Below are 23936 nucleotides of genomic sequence, written 5' to 3'. Positions count from 1 at the left end.
TCCTCCCTGTCCCCGTAACCCAGTAATCACACCTAAACTTTTTGGACACAAAGGGCAATTTAGCATGGTCAATCCATCAAACCTCCATATCTTTGGACTATGGGAGGAAACCGGACACCCGGAGGAAACCCACACAGACACGGGGAGAATGTGCCGACTCTGCACAGACAGTGACCCAAGCCGGGAATCGCACCTGGGACCCTGGAGCTGTGAAGCAACAGTGCTAACCACGATGCTACCGTGTAGCCTTTTGTGCCTGCATACCCCAACTGCCTGAAAATAGGCTCAAAATCAAGGGTACAGGCTGTCTACCAAGCTTGGAGTTCACTGTTGAGACCCATAAACACCCTTGTAGACACCGCTGTATCTAATCTTTCTCAGTGTACCACTGGTACATTATCCACCCCTCCCTATGACGGGTTGACCCCTTGAGGAGGTGGCTCACCACCGCTGACAGTGGGTTTTCCAGTTCCACTGAAGTCCTTTGGCAAGGCTCGACTCCAGCTGGACCAGATTTTCCCGCTGGCGGGAAGGACTGGAGAAATCCCGCCAGTGGAGTCATCAATCAAGGCCAGGAGTGGGAACACCAGGATCAAAGATTCTCTGTCGCTGGCAACATTTAATCCATCATTAGCCTTGTTTGAGGTGATGGAAGTCTGACATGTTTGATTGAAATGTGTTCCTCAATTGTCGAGTGAACTATCCATCTTTGATGGTGATGTGTAACCAAATTTCATAACCACATATTTAGGGAGTTGGGCCGGGTGAAGAGCACACAGAGGCTAGAATTTTCATTTCTCGTTACCAATTGTGCCATTGGGGGTGAAATGTGAGTCAGAAATGCAGAAGTGTTGGCGGCAGGACGTCAAGGGAGAAGTTTGAGGATTTGTCCAATTGTGTGTCTATCTCATGGAGCTCCATTCAATTAAGGATGATGGGTGGGCTCCCAAATGTGTAGGGCCAATAGGAGGCCAGCCAGCACTAAATGATTGGCAGGTCCACCTTCATCGACACCTCCGTTGCTAGTTGCTGGCCACAACCGGGGGAAATAAGAAGGGTCAAAAGGGAGTGCCATTGGAAAGGTGGGAGAAGGTTTGCCACTGTAATGGGCAGTGAAACGTTTGGAACTATTTATTAGCATGGTTCCTTTCCCATTGGTTGAAATCTCTGGCTCTAATAGTCAACCATAATTTCACTAACGACCACCTGGCTTGCCGGGTATGCCCTACGCTGGCTGTAAAATGCAGGTGGTCTTACGGTAATGCCCTTAATTACACCCTCAAAGGGTTTATTTGGTACCCATTGCAACAGAGTTGGCAGCCAGACCCTACCTCCTTCAAAATCCCATGAGGGTGGGAATGTGTCATGGAACCAGCTAAATGAGATTTCCCTCTCATTTTTGGGACCCTTGCCTCTAGACTTGCCTCCATGGACCCTTGAAAATTTTGCCCATAAATGATTCTCACAAGGCACCAAAAAATGTCACTTGCAGTTGCAACAGCAATGCTCTTGTCTATATCTGCTGCTCCAAACTACCTTCATGCCTATGAGCCTCTGCGAGATCTACATTCCTCTAACTCAGGCCTATTGTGCATCCCTCACTTCATTTCCCCCATCACTGGAAGCCATGCATTTGTCCATGAGGGCCCCAAGCTTGGAAACTCCTTTCTAAAGCTCTTCATCTTTCTATCTCTGTCACCTTCATGACTCAGTTTTAAATCTCTATGGCCAAGCAGTTGTTCCTTTGTCCTAATGCCTCCTCCTTCAATTTGATGTCAGATATGTGTGCCTAATTACATTCATGTGATGTGGCTTGAGATGTTTTATTACATTACAAGTTTTTAACGTTGTTTGTTGATTACAGGAATGTAAGTTGTCTTGTTTTTGTTCACATTGTAGTCATCAACGATGGCGCACCAGATAAGACTGCCTTTGCTGATGAAGCAGGAAGTGAGGAGGATTTGTATGAGGACTATCGGAGTGGAAATCACCGTTATGGGCACCAAGGAGGAGGCGGAGAGCAGCTGGCCATCAATGAGGTATTAAGCATTAGAGAATCAAGTAGAATATTGTACAAGTTGAGTATCCTTTCTTCTTCTTCGGTGATCACGTGCTAATGAGTGTGATTGCCCACCTAAGGAACTCATGTCACTGGTCATGCGTTCTGTGGGTCTTTGCATGGCTGATGAGCCCAATCCTAGAGCCGCATGTCCGATCGCACATTTGGCAGATGTTTCCGGGAGATGGGATTGGTCCTTGGACTCAAGATCACTGGTATCCCTTTCTCAGGCTCCCTTTCTGAACCTCCTCTAGCCATTGAGTGTTCTCGAAGAATTGTGTCCCTTCATTCAGGAGGTTCCTCCAAGTAGGCCAAAAACCGAACACATCCAAAATCCACACTTCTTTTTAACACCCCCCGTCCACAACCTTTCGTGCGGAAGTCTAGTTGTTTGTCTGCAACTGTGCTGAACATATCAAAATGAAATTTATCAGTTACCCTATAGTTATTATTTAGTGATACATCTTACTTTTCTAGCCAGTGTATTTGCTTCAGAAGAGCTAGCCTTGACTTAGGCAGTTGTAATGTAAGCTTATGTGCCTGAGCCAAGGCTAGCTTATGAAAACTGAAATTATCTGAATTCCAAAATGCAATCAGCCCTGAGGGTTTTGGACAAAGGACACTCAACCTATATGCTCAGAGGTGCTAACCTGTTTTCTCCTCATGTTAATATTTTAAAAATTTATTCATTCATGGAATGTGGGCATCACTGGCTAGGCCAGCATTCGTTACCCATCCTTAATTGTCCACCAACCAAGCCCTTCAATTAATCAATCAGTCAGGTGTTGCATTATGGTCTCCAGAGTAATGCATAAAGTATTGACAATCATACAATTATAAATATATTGCTCATCAAATTTTAAGCACATTATACAGGCCAAATCTCGATGAATATTTATATAAAATGGAAGATAAAAATAGCCAACTTAGAAATCTTTGTCACAGCCCATTTAATCAACCCTTCTTCAATTCAATTTAAATGACGGCAGAATTTTGTTTTTATTTGCTTGCAAAACAATATTTTACCCAAGGATGCTTACACATCTAAAATATGTTTTGATCTGTAGGTGATACTTGTCAAGTGATTTATTGTATTTACTGCACTGGTACTTAAAAATATATTGGCATATACTATATTATTCCTCCCTTCTAGTGTGAAGGTATTACAGGCCAGGGTTTAGAGAACCCCAAAGTGTATCAAGGAGTTCACCTGACCCATAACTTTGAATGGATTTTAGTTATGGGGAGCACAAGGGCCCACTTTACAGGTGTGATGCAACAGAGAGCTAAAGTGTGTTTAAACAAAAACAATGTTTATTCTATGAAATCCAGTTAACACTTTATAAGCCCACAGTAAACATCTTAACAACTATCAACACCAATAATCCCCACAGATACAATATTCTATAAGTAACCCGTAATTTTTCCTCACAACATTCATGAGACAAATATCCTCTTTAACACAGAGATCAGATTCAAATTTTCTACTGAGAGCAGTTATCACTTTGAAATCCTCAAATGATCTGGATACAGTCTTTAGATTACAGAAAGATCCTTATACAGCTGCTTGCGTTGCCTGCAGCTATCCAGCTCTGAAAACAAAACTAAAACTCACAGACACGCACCAGCTTTTGTTCAAGGCGAAAGTAAAAGCAGACAGAAAGCCCAGCACCACCCACTCTCTGACATCACTGCAGCCATTTGACAAACACCCATTTCTTAAAGGTACACCCACTACAGCTATTTGATAAACACCCATTTCTTAGAGGTACTCTCACATGACAACGGCATGTTCGAAAAAAGCATCTGTTGATAAATGGATGACAGAGGAGTGTGGCACTATCTGGAACTTGTGTTTTCTTCTAGCATGGTACACTGTCAAGACTGCAGGGCCATTGAATTTACCCTAGTGTCAAAAACATTTGTATTTGAATAAGTACTCTTCAGTTCAATGTGATGCTAAAATTATGAATTCAATACAATGGAAAATTGTTGAGACTATTGGAAAATCTACATGATGAGAGTGAGAAATATCTTGATATATCGGGATTCTGTGCAATAGGTGTGAATGGGAATTGATTTTTTGGACATTAAAACTCTTTTGACGAATGTAAATGGGAAATGGTTTGGAACACTGGAATGTGATTAATGAAATTATCAGTATATGATGGATTGTGATTCTAGCCCTCTTTTGGGACAATCCCTGATCAGACATGGCTCTCAGATGATTCCTCTCAATTTTAGATTGAGAACACTGCCAATCCTCGACCCTCGAAGGGCAACCTCCCCCATCAATAAACGTTAGGGTGAGCCCCTCCCCCCACTATCTTGGCATGAAGGTTACCCTGCCCCACATTCATCCATCCTTGTGGGCATCGGGGTATCGCACCCCCATCTCCTCCTCCCCCCCTCCCCCCCACACACACACACAAGTGAGCATATGGGGTCGCTGAGGGCCCCACACCTTTAGGGCTTCCCTTTTCAGTCCCCCATCTTTCAAAACACCCCCCCCTTAACCACCCCCTTCATAGATCCCCTTTTTCATGGACATAGTTCCGCTCAGGTGAAACCCCTTGACAGCACCAACCTGGCACCCAGGCATTGCCCCTGACATTCTGGAAGTGGCAGGGTGCTAAGTTGGAACTGCCTGGGTGCAGAGGGTGGTGCTAGGAACAGTGTCAGGGCAGTGCACTGCCCTATCCTCGACCACCCAGGGGCTACAATGGCCCCCAAGATCCTCAGAGCAGCCCTTGCACCTGGTCTCTACTTGTGGAGACCAGTAATTGGTGCCTGGGTGAGGCCTTGTTGGTGTGACTCCCAGCAACCGGTAGAATGTTGGCTCAACCTGGCCACGCATATATACATCAGCATAATGGCTCATTTAACTATGATTATCTGGATCACTCCCAGTAAGGCACCTGGAATGTGGGTTGGATGACTCACACATGGTTTTGTGCCTGACGTGAAGCCCATTTTGGGCTTCTCCCGCGATGCTCCTAGCATTTGGGGTTGGTGCCAGACGCAACACGGTGGGAAAATCGCGCCCATTGTCTGTGTTTAACCATTGATGTGCTGATTTCAAAGAAATAAGTCTGGCAGGCTTGCTTGAAATTAAAAACAAAGAGATTCACTCTTAATTGAGTTCAAAACTCACCCACGTAAAGGGAGCAATGTATTTAAAAAGGTAATCCCATGCATCTCGATCTTTTGCACCCCACATTTACATCCACACAAGCATGCATAATTTACAAGCCATACATGTAGGTAGTTACTTTCTTAGCCAAATTAACCTTCAATGCTGGAAGGCAAAAATGAGAGAGTTCACAGTTTGAGTCCTTTGCTGATCACTTTGGCATTCTGCAGAATATTTTCCAAATTCAACTTTAGATTCCAGGCGTTGAGTTGCAGATGGTGAGTAGATACTGTAATGCGCCAGCCATTATCTCAGTTGTCTGTGATCGACGCCAACAGCCTGGGTTTAATTTCCGTACCGGCTGAGGTAATTCATGAAAGCCCAACCTTTCCCCTCACCTGAGGTGTGGTGACCCTGGGGGTAAATCACGACCAGTCAGCTCTCAAGGAGAGAGTGATCTATGGTCCTCTGGGTCAGTTAACTCAGTTGGCTAGATGGCTGGTCTGAGATGCCAACAGTGCGGATTCAATTCCCTTACCGGTTGAGGTTATTCATGGAAGTCCCGCCATTCTATCCTTCTCACTCACCTGCGGTGTCATGATCCTCAGCTTCTGTCCTCCAGCCAGCTCTCAAAGGGGCGAGCAGCCTTCTAAGCCACCAATGAAGGAAGGGGGGGAGACAGATGATGGAAAAAGCTATGAAAATAGGAAACTACTTTATTTGTAAATATCAAACACACTTGAGCTGTTACTCTGTCAAAACTGGAAAATGCCAATAAAATACTTTTTTAAAAAGTAATAAAAAGAACAAAGGTATACTATGAAAGAAAGTTAGTACAAAATGTAAAAATGAATAGCAAAAGCTTCTACAAGTATGTCAAAGACAAGGCAGTAGCTAAAGTGAATGCTGATCGCTTGGAGGATGAGACCAGGGAGTTAATACTGGGGAACACAGCATTGGCAGAGATGCTAAATCAATATTTTGCCTCATGGTGGACGACACTAGTACATCCCAATATTACAGGTAATGCAGAGGTAAAAGCAAGGGAGGAACTTAGAATCATCATCAATAGGGAAAAAGTATTAAACAATTGTTGGAATTCAAGGTAGACAAGTCCCCAGGGCCTGATGGCCTACACCCTAGGATATTAAAGGAAGTGGCAGCGGAGATAGTGGATCCATTGGTTTTAACATTCAAAAATTCCTTGGATGCAGGAAAGGTTCCAGTGGATTGTGATATGAGCCAGGGTTTAGAGAACTCCAAAATATATCATGGAGATCACCTGACCCACAACTTTTATTAGATTGTGGTATGGGGAGCACATGGCCCACTCTACAGGTGTGGTGCAGCAAAAATCTAAAAGTATTTTTTAAAGCAAAACAATTTTTATTCTATGAACTCAGTTAACCTTTCTAAAACATACAGTGAACATCTTAGCAACCATTAATTCAAATACAACCCCCAAACAATACAACACTCGAAGTAATCCTTAAACTTTCCTTTTATCATCCAGAAGATAAAACCCCTTTTTACAGAAGCACATCAGGTTTGAATTCTCTACTGAGAGCAGTTATCACTCTGAATTCACAAAATGATCTAGAGATAGTCTTTAGATGGCAGAGAGATTGAAATTTCACCTTCTTTGGCTGGCCTCAGCTCCAACACTAAAACAAAACCAAAAAACACAGACACACCCAAGCTTTTCCTCAAAGCGAAACTAAAAAGAGAGCCAGAGCACAGCTCGACCGACACTCTGACATCACTACAGCCACTTGAGCAGACAAACATTTCTTAAAGTGACATTCCCATGACACCTCCCCCCAATAAACCATCAACTTCAAGATGGTTTCATTTTTCACCTTTTCACTATCCTTTAAGAAATGCAGACAATAAATATACTTTTTCGTTTAAAAAAACACAAGCAAACAGGTATAATAACATAGTCCATTTTAGTTCTTCTCCCTCCACTGAACTGGCTTCTTGATTGACAGTCTCTTTGGACAAGAAGGTCTCTGCATAATCCATCCATTTCTCTAGCCTCGGCATTTCTCTTTAAAGTCAGATACTTCAGTTTAACCTGATCACAGAGTCCCTTGTAATTCTGCAACATAGGAGTATTGGTTATCGCAGCTTTCAGGCAGTCAAATCCTTGTTGAAACTCCGCTGTCCACTGAAATTTTCGACATTTCTTCGGCAAGTCCATTAGTGGAGCAAACACGCTACAGAAATTTGGCTCAAATGATCGATCAAATCCACTCATGCCAAAAAATCGAAATATTTACCATCGTGTCAAGGTATCGGAAACTCCCCATTAACTTTTGTTTTCACATCCCGTGGGACCATTCGACCCTGTCCGATTGTATGGCCAAGGAAAGTGACTTGGGATTTTCCAAATTAACTTTTGGCTAGGTTTATCACCAAGCCCGTCTCCTGAAGTCAATCGAATAAGGCCATCAGATACTTCAAATGTTCTGTCCATGTCTGGCTAAAAATTACCAGATCATCGATGTATACAGCACAATTGGGTAATCCTGAAACAACTTTGTTAGTTAGCCGATGAAATGTGCCTGGGACATTTTTCATGCCAAATGGCATAACTTTGAATTGGTATATACCATCTGGAGTAACAAAAGCTGAAATCTCCTTCGCCCTTTCGGATAAAGTAACCTGCCAGTAACCTTTAAGTAATCCAATTTGGAAATAAAAGCAGATTGTCCCACCTTCTCAATGCAATTCTCCAAGCGTGGGGTAGGATAAGAGTCCGTTCTTGTAACTACATTAACCTTTCTATAGTCCACACATAACCGTTGGGTACCATCCGGTTTTGATACCATCACTATGGGTGAGCTCCATTGGCTGCAATTTTTTAAGCATACTTTCAATCTCTTTGTTAACCTGTGCCAATTTTAAAGGGTTAAGTCTGTATGGATGTTGTTTGATTCGAACAGCATTGCCCACATCTACATCATGTATTGCCATTTTAGTACTTCCCAACTTATCTCCACAAACGTGCCCATGTGATATCAATAACTCTTTCAGGTCAGTCCGTTTTCCCTCTGGAAGGTAACTCAACAATTTGTACCAATTTTTAAGAACATCCTCGTTTTCCAATTTAATTTGAGGTTTGTCAAATTCAAAGTCTTCTGGATTTGGTTCGTCACTTCGAGATAGAATCATCAAAACCTCCTCCATTTGCTCTCCTTCTCTTTCAAAGTACCTTTTAAGCATATTCACATGACACACTAGGTGGGTTTTCCTTCTATCCGGCGTTCTTACCACATAATTCACCTCACTTAATTTCCTTTCAATCTGATAAGGTCCACAAAACCTTGTTTTTCAAGGTTCACCTACCATTGGTAATAATACTGAAACTTTATCTCCACAGGCAAAACTACGAACTTTGGATTTCTTGTCCGCTACCCGTTTCATCACACGTTGTGAAACTTTTAAATGTTGTCTCGCCAATTCCCCAGCTCTTTTTAATCGTTCCCTAAAATTTGACATGTAATCCAATAATGTAAGTTCTGATTTCTCACTCACCAATTTTTCCTTAATCAATTTAAGTGGTCCTCTTACCTCATGACCAAAAATTAGTTCAAAAGGACTGAATTTGGATGACTCGTTAGGTGCATCCCTAATTACAAACAGTACGAATGGAATTCCTTTATCCCAATCCTCCGGATAATCTTGACAATAAGCCCTCAACATTGTCTTTAATGTCTTATGCCACCTTTCTAATGCTCCCTGTGATTCTGGACGGTATGCAGTTGATTTAAATTGTTTTATTGCTAAGCTATCCATGACTTTTTTGAATAACCTTGAGGTAAAATTTGATCTTGATCCGATTGTATTTCTGTGGGTAGTCCATATCTGGTAAAGAATTTAAGTAACTCTTCCACAATCTTTTTTGCTGTAATATTGCATACAGGAATGGCCTCTGGAAACCTAGTATACACATCCATTATAGTCAAAAGATATTGATTCCCACTTTTCGTCTTAGGGAGCAGTCCTACGCAATCTTGTAAAAGGTTCCTCAAATGCTGGAATGGGTATTAAGGGTGCTGGTTTTATCACTGCTTGAGGTTTCCCTATCACATGACATGTGTGACATGATCGACAAAATTTAACTGCATCTGTATGTTCTCGAGGCCAGTAAAAATGTTTTTGGATTTTAGCTTGAGTCTTCCTTACTCCCAAATGACCTCCCACTGGTACCTTATGTGCTACTCGTAACACCTCCTTTCTATACCGGCAATACCACTTGATGAACTTCTGCCCACTTTTCATCTGCCTGAATATGTAAAGGTCTTCATTTTCTCATCAAGACATCACTTTTATGGTAACAACATTCTGGTATACACTCAGATTCCTCTTCTGTGTGTGCTTTCTGATACATCCGGTTTATTTCTACATCTTTCTGTTGTATTTTCCTGAACTAAACATATCCGCCTCATCCTCCACCTATTCTTTCCCAACCAACTGATCAAAAATTGTTTCTGATAATGGCACTTCAATTTTATCTTCACGCTCTGATTTCTCCTCTTGTCTTAACCTGTGACTTTGCGACCTTGTTACTGCACAATCCGGAAAAATCCCAGGATAATCGTCCTTCAACACTTCAGTTGTCTGATTTTCCACTGGCTTATCAACCACAGTAGGCATCACTCCCTCCTGCGATCCAGCTATATCATTACCCAAGATAAACTGTATTCCTGTACAAGATTGTTTCTCTATTACTCTTACTACCACTTCACCACTCTTCACTAGACTTTCTAACCTTACCTTATATAATGGAACACGACTCTTCTCACCCTGAATTCCACATGTTACACCTTTTCTGGCACCATTCCTCCCAAACGACATAACTCCTCTCTCTTACCATCAAAGGTTGACTAGCTCCGGTATCACTTAAAATTGTGACTGCTTTACCTGCTCCTCCTGATGCACATGAGTAAACTTTACCCACACAAGTAAATTCTTTAAAGAGATCTGTCACCTTCTTATCAATCACCTCTTGATCAAGCTGTACAATCTTTTGCACCTCCTTCGCTTCACTTGGGCTTTCCTTTACCACTTTAACAAACCCCACTGTCTTATCCTGTTTTACCATATCAGCCTTCCCAGTGCTTTTCTTCCATCACCAACACTGTGACTTTACATGGCCTAGTTTATTACAGTGAAAACATTTTAAACTTTTCATGTCTCTTCCACCCTCCTGGATTTCCTTTTTTTGTATAAAGTTAGAGTACCCAATTAATTTTTTCCAATTAAGGGGCAATTTAGCGTATTCAATCCACCTACCATGCACATTTTTGGGTTGTGAGGGCGAACTCCACACAGACAGTGACCCAGATCCGGGATCGAACCTGGGACCTTGGCACCGTGAGACTGCAGTGCTAACCACTGTGCCACCGTGCTGTCCTTTGGATTTCCTTTTTAATTTGAGGTACACTCTCATTATCTCCCGTCAGATCACCTTTACCTTTCCCACTTGAGTATTTCTCATGTCCCCAGTTTCTATCCCTCACAGACTGAAACCGTTGTCGTAATCCAAACTGATTTATGAACTAATTCATAATCATCTGCCATTGCTGCTGCTAATCTCGCAGTTTTAACCCTCTGCTCTTCCACATGAGTTCTCACTTACCAAGAATTGAATTTTTAAACTCCTCCAAAAGTATAATTTCTCTGAGAGCTTCATACATTTGGTCTATTTTCAAAGCCCTTATCCACCTATCAAAATTACTGTTTGATCCTTTCAAACTCCATGTATGTTTGACCAAATTCTTTCCTTAAATTTCTAAACCTTTGTCTGTAGGCTTCAGGCACTAGTTCATATGCACCCACGATGGGTTTTTTCACCTCCTCGTACGTCCCAGATACCTCCTCTGATAGTGATGCAAACACTTCACTGGCTCTACCTACCAACTTTGTTTGAATCAGTAATACCCACATCTACTGAGGCCATTTCATTTGTTTAGCTACCTTCGCAAAAAAAATGAAAAAGGCTTCTACCTCCTTCTCATCAACCTTGGCAATGCATGGACATACTTAAATAGATCCCCACCAAGCCTTCGACTATGACGCTCTTTCTCAGTATCCTCAACACCACCCTCCAACTGTACTTTTCCCTTTACGTCGGCCAATTTTAACTGACTGTCATGTTTCATGGCCATTTTCCGAAGTTCAAACTCACTCTCTCTTTCCCTGTCCTCTCTCTCAGTCTTTTTCCTCTCTCTCTCTTTCTTTTCCCCTGATCTGTATTTCCCTTTCTCTTCCCTTTTGTTCTGCTGGGGCCATTCTTTCTTTTCTCCTTTTCATTTTACTCTCTATTTCTTGCTCTCTCTTTTTCTTTTTCCTCGCTCTCTCTTTCCCTCTATTTTTCTTTTTCCTGTCTATCTCTTTCTCTCTCTTTTGTTCTGCTGGGGCTATTCTTTATTTTTCTCTCATTTCGTATTCAAGCTGATTTAATTCCTTTTCATGTTCAAGTTGCTTGATTTCTAACTGAGGTTTTGCCATTTCTAATGCGTCAGACTGTATCTTAGGCAATTTTAAATGCTCAGCTACCACCATAAGTACCTCATCTTTTTGTACCTTGGCAGGTAATGTTAAATCCAATGTATTTGCCAAATCTAACAGTCTGTTTTTATCTCTGTCTGTAAGGTACTGCGTGTGACCATCTCCACCCCCAAAAATTCTGAGCCTCTGAAAGAGCCATTGTCCACAACACACTCCCTACTTAAACTAAAATACCACACCTGAAAAGCTACCACAATATGCTCACCCCTCACCGTCTTTAAGTTTGCAAAGCCAACCCAATAGATAGACTTTTATCCCCCTCGAGCCCACAATTTGTTATGGGTCAGGGTTTAGAGAACTCCAAAATATATCATGGAGATCACCTGACCCACGTCTTTTACTAGATTGTGGTATGGGGAGCACACGGCCCACTCTACAGGTGTGGTGCAGCAGAAATCTAAAAGTATTTTTTAAAGCAAAACAATGTTCATTCTATGAACTCAGTTAACCTTTTTAAAACATACAGTGAACATCTTAGCAACCATCAATTCAATACAACACTCTAAGTAATCCTTAAACTTTTAACATCCATAAGACAAAAACCTTTTTTACAGCAGCACATCAGGTTTACATTCTCTACTGAGAGCAGTTATCACCAAATGATATAGAGATAGTCTTTAGATGGCAGAGAGACCGAAATTACACCTTCTTTGGCTGGCTTCAGCTCCAACACTAAAACGAAACCAAAGAACACAGACGCACCCAAGCTTTTCCTCAAAGTGAAACTAAAAAGCAGAGCCAGAGCACCCACATTCTGACATCACTGCAGCCACTTGAGCAGACAAACATTTCTTAAAGTGACATTCCCATGACAATTCAATAAAATGCTAATGTAACACACTTATTCAAAAAGGGAGGGTGACAGAAACTAGGAAGCTATAGACCAGTTAGTTTAACATCTGTTGTTGAGAAATTGTTAGAATCCATTATTGAGGAAGTAATAACAGGACATTTAGAAAGTTAAAAAGCAATCCATCAGAAGTATAGATCGTGTTTGACTAATTTGCTAGAGTTCTTCGAAGATGTAACAAGCCAAGTGGATAATAGGGACCCTGCAGATGTAGTATATCTGAATTTCCAGAAGGCATTTGATAAGATGCCGCAAAAAAGGTTAATGCACAAGACAAGATCACATGGGATTTGGAGTAATTTAATAGCTTGGATAGAAAACTGGCTAACTGGCAGAAGGCAGAGAGTTGGGATAAATGTGTCTTTTTCTGGTTGGCAAGATGTAACTAGTGAGGTGCCACAGAGTGTGGTTCTCGGGGCCCTAACTATTTACAATCTCTATTAATGACTTAGATACAAGGACAGAAGGTACTTTAGCCAAATTTGCAGATGATAGTAAGTTGCAATGAGGAAAGAAGAAATTTACAAATGGATATAGATAGGTTAGGTGAGTGGGTCAACCTAACCTATCTATAGATGGCAGATGGAGTTTAACGTGGATAAGTGTGAGATTGTCCATTTTGGTGGGGAAAATGGAAAGGCAATTTCTTATCTAAATGGAGAAAACCTTCAGAGTGCTTCGCTGCAGAGGGATCTGGGTGTGCTCGTACATGAATCGCAGAAAACTAGCATGCAGGTACACCAGCCAATAATGAAGGCAAATTAATTTTAGCTTTTATAATCTTTACTATCACAAGCAGGTTTACATTAACACTGCAATGAAGTTACTGTGAAAAGCCCCTAGTCGCCACATTCCGGCACGTATTCGGGTACACGGAGGGAGAATTCAGAATGTCCAATTCACCTAACAGCACGTCTTTCAGGACTTGTGGGAGGAAACCGGAGCACCCGGAGGAAACCCACGCAGACACAGGGAGAACGTGCAGACTCTGCACCGACAGTGACCCAAGCCGCGAATCAAACCTGGGACCCCGGCACTGTGAAGCAACAGTGCTAACCACTGTCTTACATAGGTAATGGAATAGAGTATAACAGTCGGGAAGTGTTGCTGCAACTGTGCAAAGCCTTGGTGAGATCACACCTGGAGTTTTGTGTACCGTTTTGGTCACCTTATTTGAGGAGGGATGTAGTTGCATTCGAGGAAGTTCAGAGGAGGTGCATTAGATTGATTCCAGAGATGAGGGGTCTGTCTTATGAAGAGAGATTGAGCAAAGATTCTTGAACATAAATTTGGTCAGCCGATGAAATGATGGATTGATATCACTCATGCACAACTCACATCATCGTGACACAATAAGTACACTGAACTATGCAGACTAATGATTATACAACAAAAATACAACTGTATTTAGTGATGGCAACATATGAGGCTATAATGATAACACAATTTTGATCAATCACAATGCAAAGTTCAACTGTTTTATTTCAACTCAATCAATTTGATTAAAGAAAATGAATAACTTGAATTTTGTAAAGCCTTCCACAGCCTCACAACATCTCAAAGTACAATATTCCCAATCAAATATTTTTGAAAGTGCAGATTTTGTTGTTTTGCAGGGAAACTGTGCAATTAATTTGCACATAGCAAGGTCCCAAAAGCAGCAATGGGATTAATGACCAGAGAACCGGTTTTTAAATGCTATTAGTTGAAGAATAAATATTGGCCAGGACACTGAGCGAACTTCCCTGCGCTTCTTCAAAAATAATTTGTGATTTCTTACATCTACCTGAAAAAACAGGACTAGGCCACAAGTTAACATCTCATTCAAAAGACAGCTACTCCTACTGTGCAGCACTCCCTCGGTATTGCAGTGAAGTGGCAATCTGCATTCTGTGCTCAAGTCTTTGGCTGGGTCTTGAACCCACAACTGCTTAACTGAGAGGTGAGGGTTCCAGTTCCGCACCAAGACTGACGATTGAGCATGGTAGCACAGTGGTTAGCATAGTTGCTTCACAGCTCCAGGGTCCCAGGTTTGATTCCGGCTTGGGTCACTGCCTGTGCGGAGTCTGCACGTTCTCCCCGTGTCTGCGTGGGTTTCCTCCGGGTGCTCCGGCTTCCTCCCACAGTCCAAAGATGGGCAGGTTAGGTGGATTGGCCACGCTAAATTGCCCTTAGTGTCCAAACAGTTTAGGTGGGGTTACTGAGTTACGGGGATAGGTTGGAAGTGTGGGCTTAAATGGGATGCTCTTTCCAAGGGCCAGTGCAGACTCGATGGGAGAATGGCCTCCTTCTGTACTGTAAATTCCATGATTCTATGAACTGATTTTACCAAATGGGAGCAATGCCACAATGTAGCATCCAACATTGCTTCATTTGCTGAGTGCAGGATTCCTGTAACTGTGTCGAGTGCACACTTTCAGATAAACATAACATAATAAGTGTAATTTCTGTTGATATCAAAAGAAATGAAAAAGTGGAGACATGAAAAATGGACTATAAACTGTCTTACTCAATCGCATTAAGTTAAGGTCTATACCATTATCTCTTGCTGCTGTCCAATGGTCCAATGACAAGATTCTCAAATGTTCCTCTGTCTCTGAATTCAGCCTCACCACTGGGCGTTTGACCTTGTCCCACTGTTCACTGCCTCCATTAGATGGAGTGGTGTAATTATCTTCTGAAAGGAAATTAGAGGAGGCACATTTAAATGTTAATCACAAATTACACTCAAGTTCAGGCCCCTAAATATAGAATCCATTAGCACTGCCAGAGTTGGCAAGGTGCCCACCTTTTTATGAAACCTAAAAATTGCAACTTGACAATTCTTCCAGAAAAAGAAAATATAACTGACCTTGAATTTTCTGAGAGGCTTAACCAGGCTTTAGTAGTATTGGGGAAAAACAATGCAAGAACAATCAGAACGTCACAGAAGTCAGGTTATAAAATGAAGCAGCACTCATAAAAAAGCTTTCAGTCCGATTGCCTAGTCCCTTACTTAGCTCAAACACAGAAACGTTACACAGCACTCAATGAGTTAAATCCCACATCCTCTCACCAAGTCCCTTTCAACCATTACCCCGTCAAGCTGCTGTGATAAAGATTTCTTGTAAAAATAAGAAACAAGGCAATGAAGCAGTTAACAAAATTATGCATATATAATTTCTAAGAAAAAATGTAGCAGTACATTGGAAAGCCCCCATTCCCTAAAAAACGAAAAGACCTGGAATTCAATTTCAGTGATGTATTAAAACATCGATAAGTGGTGTATCTCGTTAAAAGAACAGTTGTCTTTGGTACCGTTTTTGGTACCGTGTTGTAATGAGCACCATTGTTTCCCTAAGCCCTTGTGGGCAGTGCTCCCAGCCCTGACCCTCAGGGTACCAAGGCAGGAACCATCCATCTTACCAGTGGCTGCAATCCTATTAACCGGAATTGGCATTTTACTGAAGGATTGAGCACCCGTGAACCATTTGTGAGCAAAGCTGTACTTTCCAGAAGGATAAAGACCGCCATCGGTTTCTGTTGATGCAAACAGGAGAGAGCTCGAGACATTTACAGTAAGTGGGCACACATGAATGATATAATCTGCCATGAAAGCTTCAAGCACTGTTCTTTCTTCCTTTGCAGTGTTGCATTGTACTGTGTTCTCCAGTAAATTTCTGTTGTAGCTTCATGCTTGTGAATGGAGAATATTGTTTAACAGCTCCCGAGTGCAGTCTTTCTCTTCGTTGTTTTATTGAGGATATATTTCCAGTAAGTTCATCAACCATTACTCCCGTTAAAAATATTTTTGAAATTTTATTCCCCTCAACTATCTTTAATTCTATGTTCATCCACATGAAAGGTGTTATGTAAAAAAGCACCTTTATTCTCAGGCATTCGAACATTGTGATCTCTATAATTAGGTGCAAAGTGGATAGACACCAAGGGAGCAATCTCCCGGCCGCATCTCACCCGAATGGGGCAGCGATGCGGCAGGTAGATATCGAGAGAGGCCATCCCTGGGTTTCCTGACAGACATTATGCCTCGCGAGATCTAACCAGATCCAGCGAGGCATCACGATCTGGTACTGTCACCCTGGCACTGTGACCCAGGCAGGAGGACTGCCAAGGGTTAGAGTCTGAGGGGGGTCATGCCCATGAAAGGAGGGATGAGGGGGTATGAAGGGTGGGGGGGGGGGGGGTGAAGGGTGGGTATGGCGTGGCCTCCAGAAGGTTTGTGGGGTGGTGGAGGATGTGGGTGCTGGAAGCGGGGAAGGAGGGGTTGGCATAAGAGGGTGTGGGAAGGCCTGAAAAGGAGGAGGAACCTCAGCAACCCCATCGCTGGGGTGTCCTCACTTGGGCTGTGGGGGATGGGGTGGGGGAGTAGTGGCTGTGTGTGTGTGGTGACATTGCCCACAGATAGGGGACCCTCAAGCTCACTTAGTGGTTGAGGCACCCTTTCAAAATGGTGGCCCCATTACTGAGGAACCGGTCTGGCCAGCGAGTTCAGTTCCCCAGTGATGGAAAAAGCTCCAAGTGTGGGCTAACCCAGAGAGAATCTCCCCAGCATCCAGAAAGGTGACTAAGTATGGTTAGATAACAGTGGGGAACTTGCCGACAGAGCTGGGGAGGAACTCCCAGTCAAACCCGCCTGAAATGACACTTAGAAACTTTTCAGTTACATCACGTTCCAAAATTGTACTCACCAATGTAACTGTTGCAGACTTAGAAGCATCGGCACTTTCATAAATGTGGGGTTGTCAAAGATTTGGCTGCCCCTTTTCTATATGCCCCAAGACCCATTCACTTATCATCATCACCCCTGTGGTCGCTGACCTATAATGACTCCTGGTTAAGCAGTGGGCCGGATTCTGCTGTTCCCCCAGCTGCATATCACCCGGCAGCGTACCGTTCACTGGCAGCGTGATTCTCTACTCGTGCTGGTTGTCAATGAGATGTCCCATTGAAGCCACCCGATGCCGCTGGAAAACCCATGGGTAGGTGGTGCGCTACTGGTGGGAAAATAGAATCCCAACAGCCGGAGAATACCGGTATCTTGGTGTTAAAATAGATTTTCACCCTTGTTTTAAAATGTCTCCCGTCCCCCTCCCCTCCCTCCTTCCCCTTCCCTCCCTATCTCTGTAATCTCCTTCAGTTCACTACACACCTGAACTCTTCTGATTCAGGCTTCATGAGCATCCTTGATTTTAATCGCTTCACCATCGGTGGCCTTCAGCTACTTTGGCCCTAAGGTCTGTAATTCCCTCCCTAAACCTCTCCACATCAGTTTTCTTCTTTAAAACATTCCTTAAATCAAACTCTTCGACTGTCTACTGTAAAATCTCCTTATGTGGCACAGCGTCATCTATTGTTTTAAAATGCTTTTGGATGTTTGCTTACATTAAAAATGGTGTGGAGATGCTGGCGTTGGACTGGGGTGGGCACAGTAGTAAACCTTACAACACCAAATTAAAGTCCAACAGGTTTGTTTCGAATCACTAGCTTTTGGAGCGCAGCGCCGTCCTCAGCTGTGCTGAGCTCCGAAAGCTAGTGATTAGAAACAAACCTGTTGGACTTTAACCTGATGTTGTAAGACTTCTTACTGTACATTAAAATGCTAAAGAAACAAAAATTGTTGTTGATAAGAGTTGAAAGAAAAATGTTTTTATATAGTGATAAGAAAAAGTTGTTCAGCAGTTCAAAACTTGAGTATTGTTGGAAAAGGAGATTTGCTGTCAAAGCTTTTCGTCTTCCACTCATCAGGACAGATTTGTATGAATACCTATTATAAAGGGAACAACAATTTTTACTGCAGAAGAAAATAGTGCTAATTGGTTTGTTTAAATTCAAACCAGGCAGGGCAACTCTGATTGCTGTGAGATCTTTTGCATCCAATTGAGAGGGAAGATGAGGACTAGGTTTAAAGTCTCATCCAAAATAAAACATCTTGGGCGGGATTCTCCGACCCCTCCGCCGGCCGGAGAATCACCGGGGGGCGGGATTCATCTTGCCCCGACGCCGGCTGCTGGATTCTCCGGCGCCAGTTTTTCGGCGGGGGCGGGAATCGCGCCACGCCGTTCGGCGGCCGTTGGCAGCGGGCCCCCCCCCCCCCCCGGCGATTCTCCGGCCCGCAGTGGGCCGAGTGGCCACCCGTTTTCGGCGGGTCCGTAGCAGCGGGACCTGGCTCTATGGGCGGCCTGTGGAGTCCTCCCGCGGGAGCGGGGAATCTAGCCCCGGGGGGGGGGGGCCCATGGTGGCCAGGCCCGCGATCGGGGCCCACCGATCCGCGGGCAGGCCTGTGACATGGGGGCACTCTTTCCCTCTGCGCCGGCCGGTGTAACGGTCCGCCATGGCCGGCGCGGAGAAGAACCACCCTGCGCATGCGCTAGGATGACCCCAGCACACGCTGGCCCTCCTGTGCATGTGCCAAGTCGCACCGGCCGGCGAAGGCCCTTCGGCACCAGTTGGCGTGGCGCCAACCCCGCCGGCGTCGGCCTAGCCCCTGAAGGTGCGGAAGATTCCACACCTTCCAGGCGGTCTTACGCAGGAGTGGTTCACGCCGCTCCTCGGTGCCGGTACGGCCCGCCCCGCCGGGTAGGGGAGAATCCCGCCCCTGGTTACAACACCCTGGGCTAGGACGTAGTCAATTCCAGCCCCACTTTATCCGGAGTCACAACGCAATTGAATTAACCAATAATTCATAGCAAAATACCCAAATTGTTTGGCCCTTGGTTGCCCAATAATTACAGTCACCAGATTTGTAAATTTAAACACAATTAATTTTTACTTATAGCAAGAACTGTAATGAAATATGCAGCAAATGCAACTGGTTAACTATTATCTAATTCCTAACCCCCACTTTAACTTGCCCTCACCCTCTATACACACATACAAGACAGACAAACACAGGTGGATGAAAAATAAATGAGAAGTAAAAGTAAAAAGAGTATTTGTTTTAGATGGTTGTCTTCAAGCAGACCTTCCTTCAAAGTAAGCTTTCAGATCCAGGTCTCTGTTTGCAGCACGTAATGGTTTCATTGTAGATTCAGATCTTTGTGTGTCCAGCTCTTAACTCTGCTTTCCTTAGGTGTCTGGAAATTATCCAATTCAAGCAGGATCCAATCACCACCTGTTACTGGCAGAATATGGCCTTTTGGCTAATTCATTGGCCACCAGCCACCTAATCGAATTGAGTCCCACCCCATCTCTCAGGTGCCTAAATGTCTGAGTTCTCCTGTTCCAAAAACCAGCCCCATATATTATGTCATAACTTTTTGAATTCCTCATTGTCTCTGCTGCTTGACTTAAAGATACAAGTCCTTTAAGCATCCATGGATCAAAATGATAACAGCAAAAATAAAGGGGAATAAGGGAATCATCAGGACCCTGACAACTTCCAACAGTGCTACACTCCCTCGGCTTCAAACTGAAGTCTCAGCTCCAACTATTTGTTCCGGTGTGGTAAGAACCCACAACCTCCTGACTCAGGTGTAGGAATGCTACCATACAACCAAGGCTAACACTTAAAAATGAAATGCATTCATGGCATGAGTGCATCATTGGTAAGGCCAAAATTTATTACCCGAGCTACCTGGAGTTAATTGCCTTTGAGAAGATGGTAGTGAGCTGCCTTCTTGAACTGCTGGAGTCCAGGTAGTAAATGTACTTCTAACGCACTGTTAGAAAGGGAGATTCAGGATTTTTGACCCAGCAGTAATGAAGGGATTGTGATATATCTTCAGCTCAGGATGGTGTGTGACGTGGAGCCAAACTTGGTGGGTTCCTGTGCACCCACTACCCTTGGTTTTGTCTAGGTGGTAGAGGTCACAGATTTGGAAGGTGCTGTTGAAGGAGCCTAGGCAAGTTGCTGCAGTGCATCTTGTTGACAGGACACACTGCAGCGACATTGCACCACTGTAGAGGGAGTGAATGTTTAAGGTGACTTCAAGGATGATATTGGTCACGATGACCAACACATGATGGAGAAACCCCCTCGTCACGGCAAAAGTATCAGGAATGCCTGAACATCCCACGTTCCACCCCCAAACACAGGACCTCCCATTTTCACGAGGGCACATTTATATCAGCAGCCGCCTCCACTGAAGTAGGATTTTGGTTGGCCAGGAATGTGACATCTGGCATGTGTAGACTAGACCAGATAAGAGCATGTCAGAACTTTGTGCATTGAATAGGATAGCCAGCCTTTGTAGAGGTAAGGTACCCCTTTAGATCTGGTCCAAGACACCTTCAGGAAAGGTAAGATGACTTTGGTGAAGATCAGGTACCCTTTGGGATATGTCAGGTGCCCTTTGGAATTGTTAAAATTAGGCATAAATGAATGTAATAATTGCATTAACCCATTACTGTCAAACGTATTGGAACTGTAAACAAACCTGTCAAAGTCAACTATGAAAACTGTCAGAAGCAGTTAAAGGATCTGTCAATTGGACCTGTCAAAACTGTCAGAAGCATCTATTGCAGGTAGTTGTCAAGATGTTGATGCTTTTAAAAGTACTGCCCTTTAAATCACTGAAAACATGTCTGGAGTGTTAAAATGATTGTTTGCTATTTAATTCTGCCTGTTGACATATGCCTGTGTGTTACTATTACTGCATTACTGCTACAGACTGATTTTACAACCATCAATTATCAGAGTAGGGTGCCTGATATTTCACAGTTTGACTGAAAGATAGAAGTGGTCATAGGCTGTTCAGTGTGGGATTGTGAATTCCAATGCTTGTTGTTACATGGGTTTGTGCACTTGAATAAAATGTTTGTTATAAGGCTTTATTTAGTTGAAGGAATATAAATGTAGTAGATAGCTTTTTAATGAATAAATGTTTCCTTTCAATATGGCCTATATTTGACATTTTTGGGTGCAATTCAGCTGTTGGGCGCATTTAACGATGTGTTTCTTGGCAGTTGCAGGACCGCTATTCAACGGCACTTTACTGGGTTTTTTTGCCTCGGGGTGTTTCCCTCCACCGAGCCCACACTTGGAATGATTTCCTGCTGATCCCCTCCCTCTCCTTACCCCAACTTCCGCCAGACCACTGGAATCCCCCCCCCCACCTCTTCTCCAATTGGCAAGGTCCCGCCCATGCCCAACACCTGGCAGTGATAGCCTGGCCCCCTGAAAGATTCCCTGGCACCCTGGAAGTTCCACACTAGCAACCTGGGGGGGTCATCTGACCCGGGAGAGGAAATCTAGGTCAAGTTGGCCTTTGCTATGAGGATGCCCTCCATTGTTAAAGCTGCGCTCTCAGGGTGCCAGGCTGGCAGTGCCCAGGGGCCCAGGTGCCAGGGAGGTGCGAAGGTGCCACCTCGCCCTGTCCCCAACCACCCGGGTCTCTAATGGCCTGCAGACCACACCAGGTGCCGTACGTCTGGTCCACGTTTGTGTGGACCAGTATTAAATGGTGCCTCGGCGAGGTCTCTCAGCCGGGGCCAATGAGTACTGGCGTCTGGATATTTAAAGGCTTATTTAAATATGCAGATCTGAATCTCTCCCTCACAGGATCCAGATCATGCCAGGGGGAACAAGTCGGGTGACTCGTGATCGAAACGGTGCCCGGCATGGATTCCGTTGTGGGCGCAGAGCCGGATTTGCTCTCATTTCTTCATGGGCCTTGAAGTTTGCCCAGGGTGGTTACTAGATTCATTGGCATTGTAGGTGTAAAAGCAAAGTGTGGTGGGTAGACAATGCATGGATTGACGTGAGTTGGTATCGGGGCTTTAAAAATCCATGGACTGGCTGGTTGGGCATAGATGGAACGGAGGGTATGAGGGGTTACTGAGGGGTGCCGTGGGGTAATGAGTTGCAATGATTGCCATGGATTGGGCATGGGGAGTGTGTGTTGCGGGGGTGGGGGGGGGGTGTTGCTAATGAGGGGTAATGGCTAGAAGGATATTTCATGCTGAATCATTATTTTTAAACTTTGGACAATGCCAGTTTCCCGATGCAGGCCTTCCACCCATCCCACCTCTGCATCCGGCAACCTCTACACTTCTTCTTAGGTCACCTGCGCCAGATTCTATTCCAGTCCGCACCCTGGACTGAAAAACCAATCAGCCATTTATAAAAGTCCGTTTATGGAGCCAGGAACTCTCTTGTCATTGTGCACCTGACCCGGGAGCAAAAATCTGTGCTGAGTTGGTCTCTATTGTGAGAATGCCCACCATTGTTTGAAGTGGCACCATCGTTGTACTGGGGAGAGGTTGAGAACAGTTCTAAGAGCCCAAATACACCTCATGGCCCATGACATCTCTCACTCTTTGATATGTATTAAGTCAGAAAATGCAGCTCTTTGTCAACACAGGACGTAGAAAGGAGTGCTAGCCCAGAAAGAAGAACAATTCGGACCAGTTTTTTTATTTCCCAGTTTTTGATGGTGTTCCATTTTAAGGTATACAAAACCAGTTTGGGCCAGTATCCTTATTTCGTTTTTTACTTCTGGGAGGAGCAGCACTCGGCAGATCTTAATATCAACCTATTGAAGCTACCGCACAGGACCATCATGCTGAATACCAAAACGAATGTGCGAAAGACAGACAGAAGCAACATTACATCCAATACATAAGAGCAAAGCTCTGGAGCTGCAGCACCACACCCAGTCCGGAATGGTGATGAATAGCCAGGAAACTAACAGGAGATGGGTTCTCCAAGAGCACCCCGAGCTGGTTTAGCTCAGTGGGCTAGACAGCTGGTTTGTGATGCTGAAAAAGGCCAGCAACGTGGGTTCAATTCCGTACCAGCTTATCCGAACAGGCGCCGGAATGTGGCGACTGGGGGCTTTTCACAGTAACTTTATACTTGTGACAATAAAAGGTTATTATTATCAATCAGAGTGTAGCACAGCTGAAGGGCAGGAGTCAAGGCTGATTGAATTACAGCCAAAAGTGCCAAGTGGCTGATCATACTGAACCATTTGTCAAAGCACCTAACCTCATTGATATCCGTACCAAGCCAATTCAGTCAACTCCACATGATATGAAGAAATGAATGGGTACGGTGGGCACAGCAAAAGCTGTGGGTCCTTCACCAGTTCTAGCTGCTCCCCTAACCAAGCTGCCCCAGTTCACCTGAAACCTTGCTATGTACCCGACCACACTGAATATTGCACAGTCATGTCGTACCCACAACTAAACAAAATCTAATCTGGTCATTTACTTCCCTATCAGGCTACACTCATTCAAAGTCATGAAAGGAGTCAGCCTTCAATGGTGCCTCAAATAATACTTGCTAATCAATGCTTAGTTTGGATTCCATCAGAACCACTCTGCTTCAAACCTAAGAACATCTTTGAACCAAACATGAGTGCATAATCTGAATG

At 43.9% G+C, this 23936-nt stretch overlaps 1 protein-coding gene and 1 long non-coding RNA gene across 9 annotated transcripts in view; one reads left to right on the top strand and one right to left on the bottom strand.

The window, feature by feature from the left end:
* Positions 1-23936, top strand: part of LOC140389974 (rho guanine nucleotide exchange factor 4-like) — a 636618-nt gene that overhangs the window by 524296 nt on the left and 88386 nt on the right. For 7 of the 8 annotated variants that reach the window (XM_072474699.1, XM_072474703.1, XM_072474698.1 and 4 more), the window contains one exon: positions 1900-2039. In XM_072474699.1, coding sequence (XP_072330800.1) covers positions 1900-2039 — 140 coding nt within the window. Of the gene's footprint in view, positions 1-1899; positions 2040-16026; positions 16179-23936 lie in introns of those variants that run through there. The other variant, XM_072474706.1, reaches the window with a different exon arrangement.
* Positions 2033-15293, bottom strand: LOC140389977 (uncharacterized). The gene is made up of 3 exons (XR_011934527.1): positions 15158-15293; positions 5780-5841; positions 2033-2465 (listed from the first exon to the last, which is right to left on the bottom strand). It is a non-coding gene; the product is annotated as an uncharacterized lncRNA (long non-coding RNA).

This window comes from Scyliorhinus torazame, chromosome 14 (assembly GCF_047496885.1).
Source record: "Scyliorhinus torazame isolate Kashiwa2021f chromosome 14, sScyTor2.1, whole genome shotgun sequence".
Lineage (NCBI taxonomy): Eukaryota > Metazoa > Chordata > Chondrichthyes > Carcharhiniformes > Scyliorhinidae > Scyliorhinus > Scyliorhinus torazame.
Note: the sequence above shows the minus strand (reverse complement) of the source record. Positions and strands in the feature narration are given on the sequence as shown.